Source organism: Phascolarctos cinereus, unplaced genomic scaffold (genome assembly GCF_003287225.1).
Source record: "Phascolarctos cinereus isolate Bilbo 61053 unplaced genomic scaffold, phaCin_HiC Scaffold_726;HRSCAF=1367, whole genome shotgun sequence".
Lineage (NCBI taxonomy): Eukaryota > Metazoa > Chordata > Mammalia > Diprotodontia > Phascolarctidae > Phascolarctos > Phascolarctos cinereus.
The window spans coordinates 362,539,394-362,549,101 of NW_027556098.1; the positions used below are offsets into that span (position 1 = coordinate 362,539,394).

At 49.2% G+C, this 9,708-nt stretch overlaps 1 protein-coding gene across 1 annotated transcript in view; it reads right to left on the minus strand.

The window, feature by feature from the left end:
* Positions 1–6,333, minus strand: part of COL9A2 (collagen type IX alpha 2 chain) — a 28,026-nt gene extending 21,693 nt beyond the window's left edge. Inside the window, exons 1-4 of the mRNA XM_020983566.2 lie at positions 6,134–6,333; positions 3,401–3,486; positions 1,571–1,595; positions 1,409–1,471 (exon numbers count right to left, since the gene is read on the minus strand). Coding sequence (XP_020839225.1) covers positions 1,409–1,471; positions 1,571–1,595; positions 3,401–3,486; positions 6,134–6,205 — 246 coding nt within the window. The 5' untranslated portion in view covers positions 6,206–6,333. The remainder of the gene's footprint in view (positions 1–1,408; positions 1,472–1,570; positions 1,596–3,400; positions 3,487–6,133) is intronic.
* Positions 6,334–9,708: the final 3,375 nt, after the last annotated feature.

Below are 9,708 nucleotides of genomic sequence, written 5' to 3' on the forward strand. Positions count from 1 at the left end.
CCTGTGTTCTAAGGGCCCTCCCAGCCCTGACATCCTGTGTTCTAAGGGCCCTCCCAGCCCTGACATCCTCTGTTCTAAGGGTCCTCTCAGCTCTGACATTTTGTGTTCTAAGAATCCTTGCAGCTCAGAATTCTTGTTATTTGGAGATAATGGGTTTGAAAGTGTTTTTTTAAACTGCCAAGCACTGTACAGAAATGCAAGAAACTATTCTTTTTTATTAATAAACAGAGACACATACCGATGTGTGCATTAAAAAATGATAGTGTCCTCAACTACCTGCATGGAAATTGCCTGTGGGATATTTTTAATCCCTAAATTACTTCCTCCCACAGCCCACCTCCCTGCCCCAGAACGGCCTCCCAAAGGCCTCCCTCACTGTTAATCAGCGTGTGCTGGGGACATCTGCCAGCACCCATTGTCTACCCACAGTATTAGACAGAATTCTGAAGGCAGTGCTCTCTCCATCACTGCCTCCCCCTCAAATGTTAGACTACATTTTCAGTGTGGCTTCTTGGACCTGCAAAGCACCTTAGTGTTTCCTCACTTAACTGTACCTGACCAGGAATCTCCCGCTGGAGCATCCCTGACAAGCGGCTGGTCATTCAGTCTCCACCTGTGATGGTGAGGTCCTTCCCTTCCTGGGTCACCCGTTTTGGATGGCTCGAATAGTCAGGAGATTTCCCTGATGTTGAGATTAAATTTGCCTCTCTACAGCTTCGACCCATAGCTCAGGTTCTCCTCAAGAAGTACAAGTAGAATGCCTCTTTAAAGTCCTGAAGATGATTACTATGGATGGCTTCCTCTCCTCCCATGCCCTCAATCTTCTCTTCCCCAGGCTAAACAGCCCCAGCTCCTTCAACTCATCCTTGCATAGTATGGTCTACAGTCCTTACACCACCCTGGTCATTCTCTCCTGGGGTTGCTCCTGCTAGACAACACCCTTCTAAAATGTGGAGTCAGAATGAAACACTACTCCAGGAATGGTCTGACTTGGGTACAGGACCACAGAGCTATCATCTCCCTGGTCCTGACCTCTATGGTTCTCCTAATGCAGCCTAAGGTCACACGAACATTTTGGGTTCCATGTTGTACTGGCTGCCGTGTTGTACTGGCTGCCATGTTTTATTGGTGCCATGTCATACTGCCAACTCAGCTACTGTTGACCTGTTGTCCACTAGGAGCTGCAAATCCAAAAGAAGATATCTTTTGGATTATCTGCACCACTGATTCCCTTCATTACCACATATAAATGGGACATGACTGCATAGGAGTCAGGGCTCACAGTCTGGGTTTTCCCCCGTGCAGAGAATGCACAAAGGGTGGAGGTCTGGAGGACCAGGCTCCTCATCCCTTGTTTGGCTGCCCAGTCCCTGCTCCAACCACGGAAGCTTTTCTGGTCAGTACTCACGTCAATCCCTGGCTTTCCATCTGGCCCATTTGGGCCCGGTTTCCCCGGGTCACCTTTTTGTCCCTGATGAACAGATAAGGAGAGAAAAATGGAGTCAAGATATGGTGGGAAGCAAACATTGGAACCTCCAAGGCCAGAGGCGTTGGGGAAGAAGGTACTCACCGGAAGTCCAGGTTTTCCAGGGGTCCTTGTCACCCTATAAGACAAAAACAGATGAGGTTCCCTGAGCAGGCACCTGGGCATAGCAGGACCTGCTTGCAATGCTGGCACTGAGTGAGCTCAAGATGGTTTACGGTGCTAAGGAGGAATCATGGTATCAGAGGACCTGGATTTGATTCTTGGTTCTGGTCCTTATTATCTGGGTGACTTCTAGTAAGTCATTCTCTGGGTCACAGTTTCCTCATGTATGTAAAATGAGGGGGTTAGACCAGATAAACATTTGAGGTGTCTTCTAACGTTTAATTTATGATCCTGTGACATGAATCTATCATTCCAAAGTTTCATATCTGTTATTAACAAAAGAAAAAATTACCCATCCCACTGATCACAATCCCAGCTTGGGTGGAGCCAGAGTAATCAAAATGGAATTGGTTTTTCGCTATGTTAATACCTATGCTGTTCTGTGTGAGGGGAAGCTGATGGATTTGGAAATGTGGGTGTGAGATCTGTCTTACACATGTAGGCTGGTAGCTCTCAAGATGGGTAGAGCAACTTGGGGCTTTTGGGGAAACTGAGTTCTAATAGCATGGAGTTGGGTTCAGTAAGGAGTCAAGAGGCTTCTCTTCTGGACAATTCAATCCAGTAATCATTTATTAAGTGACTACTACATGTCACACTGTATTAGGCACTGGTGACACATGGACAAAAAAAGGGAGGAAAAAAATCCGAACCAGTCTCTACTCTCTCGTTCTAATGGACGTTTGTACTGAGCTATGTCCCTGGGAAAAGAGAAATATTTTCAGGGATAATCTGTGACAGAATCCAGGGAAACTGGTTCATCTTTCAGGTCAGGGGGTCCCTGAGAGCAGGACCTGGTCTCTACACTCTGGAGGTCTAAGACTGTGGTGGAGGAGAAAAAGGAGCAGGGATCGGCTGATGGTGAGCAGAAAAAACTCTGGGAGGTATAAGCAGAAAAGAGCTTGGGAGGGGTAAAGGGTGTCTGATCTCCCTCAGGACGATAATAATCATTCCCATTTTGCTGCGAGGTTTATAAGCTCTTTCCTCAGAAAAACCTGGGGAATATAGCTCCTGCAATAACTTTTAGTTCTGTTTCACAGGGGAGAAAACTGAGGCTTGGCTAGATGGAGGGTCTTTCCTGGGGTCACACAACCCCAAGTCAGAATTACAACCACTCTCAAGTTCCAGGCTTTCTTCTCTCCCAGACCTTCCTAGATCCCAGAAGCCACAAAGTCTCTGCTTCATTCCCAGCCTCCTGGAGGGAGCCAGCTACTGAATGGGCTTGTGTCCTGGATCCAGCTCTATAAATAACCCCCATAACCATCCCCACCACCAGCAGCTACAGTGGGAGGGGCGCTGGGGAATGTCTGGGATCCCAGCCATTTCACTCTCAGCCAGCTGGGGACCATGGAAGCAAGACTGCTCTGTCTTTAACCCAGAGAGGAGTGGGCAGCTCCCTGCTAGCCCCAGAATGGATCCTCTAGCCCCACAATATTTTGCTGAATAAAAGGTCCTCCTGTGGAGACCAAGGAAGGAGGGGGACGTGGTATCCTAGAAGGGATGTTATTGGAAAGGTGGGGTGTGGGGAGGGCGTTTGTGAGCTGTTCTTCTACCTCCCCCTGCTCCCCCACCTTTGCTGGACACTGCAGCTTTGATGAATTGCAGAGGGTTGTGGTCCAGCCTGGCGCCCTCTTCTGGTGGGCCATCCCCCCACAGTCCCCAGGGCCCCCCCAGACAAAGGGCCTCTTTGTCCACCTGCCCCGCCTCCCTGTTTCCTCCTCCCCCTCCAGCTCCAGCTCCTGCCCAGTCCCAGGCTGCCTACTCACGTCAAGGCCATCTGAGCCTGGCACTCCTGGCGGGCCTGGGGGGCCAGGGGGCCCCGGTTCTCCTGGAGGGCCTCTCTGGAAACAAACACACGTGAAACCTAGTCAGCCGAGAGTCTGGGAAGGGCAGAGGAAGAGTGGGCAGGAGGCTTGAGCCCAGCCAAGGTGCCAGTTCCCACTGTACATGGCCCAGAAGACCCTAGTCCTGGGAGAGCCTGGAAGGGACCTGGGCAGTCTGCCCAGGACCCCTTCCCGGCCCTTCTCTGGGGCTCTGGGGGCTCTTCGAGCAGGGGCTGGACCACCACTTGTCAGGTATGTTATAGCGGGGATTCCTTGAGAGTCTCCGAGGTCTCTTCCAACTCTACGGATCTTTGAACCTGTGTTTCTGTATCGTCTTGTATAAAGGGGGGTACCACTGAGAAGGCTAAGATGAATGGGTCATAGAGTGAGGTGGAAAAGGGTGGCAAAGACTAAAGCAGCCTGGGATAGATTAGCATAAGAGATAGGAGAGGATACAGTATAAGATAAAACATAGGCTAGATTAGGATGGAATAGAATCGTCAAATATCCTCTAAGGGACCTTAAGGATAATCATTAACATGAGAGGGTTGGACTTCATGATCTCTCAAGACCCTCCATTGCCCACACTAAGCAGGATGCTGGGATCCAGGTGAATGTTCAGGGTCCCAAAGCCAGAAAGAGGATGATGCAAGGTCCGGGTGTCCTGATTTCCAGCCTGCAGTCCTGTGAACCTTGCTGCCTCCCAGAAGGGGCAGGCAGATCGCAGAATTAGATTATCTGGGCCAGAAGAGGTTGCAGGGGCCATCTGATTCAATCTCCTTATTTTACAGAAGAGGAAATTGAGGCGGAGAGAAGTAAATGTCTTGCTGGCAAAGAGTAGAGTTGAACCCAACTCCAAACTCAATTCTGTCTCCTCTCTGTTAGGTTAAGGGAAGGCTGGGGAAGCCTAGAATGTCCACCCCAGATAGGTCTCCCAGATAGGTCTGGACATTTTTCTTTTCTGTTCCTGCTGCCCCGACCCCTCTCCCCAGATTTACCCTCAGCTCCAGGGTTGTCATTTATAGCTGTGGCAATCTCCACTTACTCCAGAATTCTCCACCTTTCCACACTCCCAACATGCTCTTCCCAGCTTGGGTGCTGAAATCTTGGGCTTCTACAGCCTAGAAAATGGCTGGCTGGCTTCCCTCAGACCAGAAAGGAAGAACCATTCCCCTGCTTCCAGGAGGCAATGTAAAGACATCCCAGCTTAGGTATGGGGCCAGAAGCCTACACTTGGACAGATCCACGACCTGCCATTGACTCTGTGTGATGTTACACAAGTCTCTTTCCCTCTCTGGGCTTCAGTGTCCTCATCTACAAAATGAGGACATCGAGCTGGGTGGTCTCTGTGTTTCTTTCTTCTCTAACAGTCTCCATTCTAAGATCCCTTCTTGAGAGGTAGGAGAGTGGCTAGAAAGCCAGGCTTGGAATCAAGAAGATCTGGGTTCCAGTCCCGTCCCTGAGACATACTAGCCCTCTGACCCTGAGCAAGCTATTCAACCTTCCTTTTTGCTCTGGCAGCTCTCTAAGATGGTGAGTTGTGAATCTTCATTGGTGAAAGGACTTTCCGCACTGGGAATTCCTTTCACTAATGAAATCACAGCTCTGAGTCACCAAAAAAGAAGCCCTTTCTAGCTGTCTGTTCTTTTCTAGGTCAGTCTCTGCAAACTCCCCCCCCCCAGTACACACACCTCAGACTTAAAGTTTTCAAAGTATTTTCCTCACAACTGCTCTGTGAGGTGAGTGTAGGTAATATTAGACCCATTTTTCTGATGGAGAAATTGAGATTCAAAGAGAAGTGACATTTCTACTTGGTAAGCTCCCTACATTCTAGCCATCCAAAACCCAGAAACTGAAATTAACTGTGGCTTCTAAACCTGAGCCTCCAGACGCTGGGAGAGAGGGAGGGAGGGTTTGGGAGAGACCCATGAATGGGGGCTATTGTCCTGGCTTCCCAGCTCTGCCCAAACACCTTTCCTTCAACCGCTAGACTGTCTGACTCTGGGGGCCCCAGATCTGGGATTCCTTTCCTGGACAAGTGTCCCCCATCCACCCAGGATCAGGATGGAACTGTGTGGTATACAAAGAAATAGGGATACCTCCACCTTTACCCCCAATCCCCAACCATGAACTACAGGGAGTTTGTCTCTCCAACCTTGTACAAAGAGGGTGGTCCACAAATATTTGTGGGTTCTCCACATGCCCTACATCCTCCTACCCAATAGGAGCCCCAACTTTATCTGGCAGAGTTTCTTAGGGGATAGAGAGAATCAGAAACTGGAGCCTATAAGAAAGGGAGCAAAGGAAACCCCCTGACCCCCAAGCAGAAAGTAGCCCCTCATATCCACAAGATTTGATCCCAACCCATGGAGAAGAATCCCAAATTTTCAATCCAGCTCTAAACCTAGTCTTGGGGTGCCCCAGCGAGAAATGGGGAAGGCTCTGAGGACTCTGCATTGGGAAGCAGGGAGGACCCTCAAAAGAGCGATTACCCCTCTTCCTTCCAACTTCCAACCTGCACTCCCCAAGCTTGAGGACAGGATGGCAGGGGTGATGTGCAAACAGACGCCTCAGAACAGGACTCCCCCAGGCTGCAGTGGGGAGCAAAGGAGCGGGCTGACATCCCTCCCCCTTTGAAGGACCCCAAAGCTGAGGGCACACTTACAATCTGGGCCAGGGAGAGGCTGAGCACCTGGAAGAGAACAAACAGTCGGAGGCTCCAGACCATCCCTGCCATGGTGGGGGCTTCGGGTTCCCCAAAGCGTTCCGGTCCCCTGTTGCCCGTTCCTAGAGAGGCGAAGGCACTGGTGCTCCGATGGGGCCAGGGAAAGAGGCTCACTTGTCCGGTCTGCCTCTCTCACTCCCCTGAGCCAGCCCAGGAGGCGGGGCTGGGCGCTGTGAACTTGGAGCTGGAGGGGATTGGCTGAGGTGGGATCGGAGTCACCTGAGAAGACAGAGAAGAAGGGGCTGCTTGTCTGACCAGCAGGGTGGGGAGCCTGGCTTGGGGGCTTCCTCAAGGGGACCCCAGAAGGCTGAAGAAGGGAGACAGTCTTAGATGGAAGGAAGCTGGGCTAAGAATCTAGTCTCTGTACCTTGTAACCCAAGTGACAATCAGGCAAGGTGATCCATCCCCCTGCACCTCAGTTTCCTCATCTGTAAACAGCGGGGACTGATCCTGTCTGAAAGAAAGAGCTCCGGGTTGGCACCAGAGAGCCTGTATTTGAATTCCAACTCAAACTTACTACTTGTATGACCTTGGGCAAGTCATTTACTTAATTTCTTAGAGCCTAGGTGAGTCACTCCTTCAGTCAGTCAACAAGCATTTAAATGTTACTTCACTGTGCTAAACCCCAGCCATACAAAAGAAGGCATAAACAGTCCCTGTCTTCAAGGTGCTCACATCCTAGTGGGGGAGACAGCATGGGAAAAGTTGTATAGACAAGATTTCTGCAGGGTCAGTGGAAGGTAATCTCAGAGGGATTGGGAAGCTTTGGTTGGAAAGAGCAATTGGGAAATCTTGAAAAACCTGTTGAAGAAAGTAGGATTTGAAATGAGTCTTGAAAGAGGCTGGGAAAGACAGGAGGCGTAGGCAAGGAGAACATCCCAGGTGTAGGGGGAATTCTTGAGTAAGGAGATGGAGTGTCCTGTGTGAAGAAGGCCAGTGTTGCTGGGCTATAGAGTGCTCAGAGGGGGTTCAAGTGTAAGACAGAAAAGGAAAGAGAGCGAGGTTTTGAAGGGCTTGAGAAGCCAAACAGAGCATTTTATATTTGGAGGTAATAGGGAGTCACTGGAATTTATTGAGGAGAGGAGGTGCTGTGGCTTTAGAAGATCAATTTGACAGCTGAAGGAAGGGTGGATTGGGGTGGGGAGAGACTTGAAGGAGGGAGACCAACTGGGAAGCAGCTGTACTAGTCCAGGAATGAAGTGATGAAGGCTTGTACCAGGGTGGTAGCGGTGCCAAGGGAGAGGAAGGGTGCATGTAGGAGAGATGTTATAAAGCTAGAAACAACAGGACCTAATAATGGTTAGGTAGAAGGGGGGAGGGATCATGAGAGAGGGTGAGAAGTGGAGGATGGCAACGACGTTTTGAGCACAGGCGACTGGGAAGGTAGTGGTGCCTTGAGTAGTGAGGAAGAAGGGAGGGCTTGGTGGGAAGAGATGATGAAATCATGTGTGAAATCAGAAGGTTGGATTTTAGGATTTCCAACTCCATTATCAATGGCCCATGGACACAAATTGGGGAGGGCAGGCCAGACTGAGGGGGCTGAAAGTCTAGGTTTTCCTCCATGCCTAAACTTGCTGCATAAACTTGGACTTCTCTGGGCCTCAGTTTCCCACTCTGTAAGTGAGACAACTGAAATAGATGATTTCCAAGTTCCTTTGCAGCTCCAGTACTCTGTGGTCCCAGGATTCCTCCTGCATGGACCAGAACTGCAGTCTGTCCATTCGGCCAGGGGGCTCTGCCTTCTCAGAGGGGGTGGGGCAGTTCAGCCTTACTTACACCATCTGTGGGGTTCGAGGCCATTGATCCTATCCCAGGCAGGGTGGGCAGAGGGATGATTGCCTGGCTTTGGCTGGAGTCCATCCACAGCTAGACCAAGATCACGCAGGAGCTGAAACCTACCAGCTACCTCTACAGCCCCAGACCAGGGCCAGCCAAGGCTCAAGGTGAAGGAGGCAAGGACTATGGGGTGTCATTCCTGAGCTGATGCTGAATCACGGCCAAGCTTTGGGGAGTCCTCAGCATCTGGGCAGGAACTCAGAGAACAGCTGTCGAACTGGAAGAGATAAGGAGGTTCCCTTCTTGTTGTCTGTTTTCTTTGTTTTTGCTAGGCAATGGGGTTGAGTGACTTGCCCAGGGTCACACAGCTGGTAAGTGTCAAGTGTCCGAGGCTGGATTTGAACTCAAGTCCTTCTATCCTTTGTTTTTGAAGAGTACCAAAATGACACCACTACTCTAGGATCATGTTTTAGTGCGTCTGACTGTGGCTGATCAGGCCAGAATGCTCTACCACGGTTCAGACACGAGTAGTCTGTGTGAACCTAGGGGTGGATTCTCTAAGTACATATCTTGAGTTTCCTTTGAGCTACTTCAATTCTGCTTTGCTCACAGAGCACAGCACTATCTCTGATGAGGGCATGCCATGCTGGGCAGTCCTGTGCCAGTGTCTCCCATGTCACACCATCAACTCCAAAGTTCTTAAGAGAGACCTTGAGAGAGTCCTTGTATCGCTTCTTTTGACCACCATGTGAGTGCTTGCCCTGTGTGAGTTCTCCATAAAATAGTCTTTTTGGCAAGCATATCTTTTGCATTCGAACAATGTGGCCAGCCCATTGGAGTTGCACTCTCCAAAGCAGAGTTTGAATGCTAAATTCTAAATTCACCTAAAAGAAGCCTGAGGTGATTGATTGTAGGTGATGCAATAGATTGAGAGCAATATCTGGAGTCAAGAAGACCTCAGTTCAAGTCCTGCCTGTTCTACTTACTAGCTATAGATGAGTCACTTTACCTTTCTCTCAGCCTCAGTTTTCTCATCTGTAAAATGGGAATGGTAATAGCACCAACCTTCTAGAACTGTGAGGATCAAAATGAGATAACATGTGTAAAATACCTTGCAAATCGTAAACAGCTACATAAATTCTAGCTATTATTATTGTTATTTATTATTATTATTATTATTGTTTTGTACCCTGAGGGCAGGGACAGTTTCCTGTATTTTTATCTCAAGCTTATCAAGTGCTTGAGGTACTTAGGCACTTAGTAATTGCTTGTGGATTTATTGATTAACTAGCATTAGACAGGAGAATAATTTATACAATGACTCAAATAATGTAGCTGAAAGCAGCTTTGAAAGATGTTACAACTGTGATTAAGGCAGTGAACAACTGTCATTCTTTGGAGCCTTGGCTGTGAAACATGGTTTCCTCCTCTCAGCAGAGAGATGGTGGGCTATGGGCGTGCAATGAGGCTTATGCTGTCTGGCACGGTCACTCTGTTGGTTTGTTTTGCTTAGATATAAGTCTTTGTTACGAAGGAGGGCTCTTTCTGAATGGGTTGTTATTGGGAAAAGATAGTGATGTACAAAGGAAGCACCCACAAAATGTTGTACAATGGGAAGAGCACTAGAATCGAGAGTCAGAGGACCTGGGTTCAAATCCCAGCGTTGCCATTTACAACATATGTGACCTCAGGCAAATCAACTCTCGGAGCTCAGTTTCCTCATCTGTAAAATTAGGAGG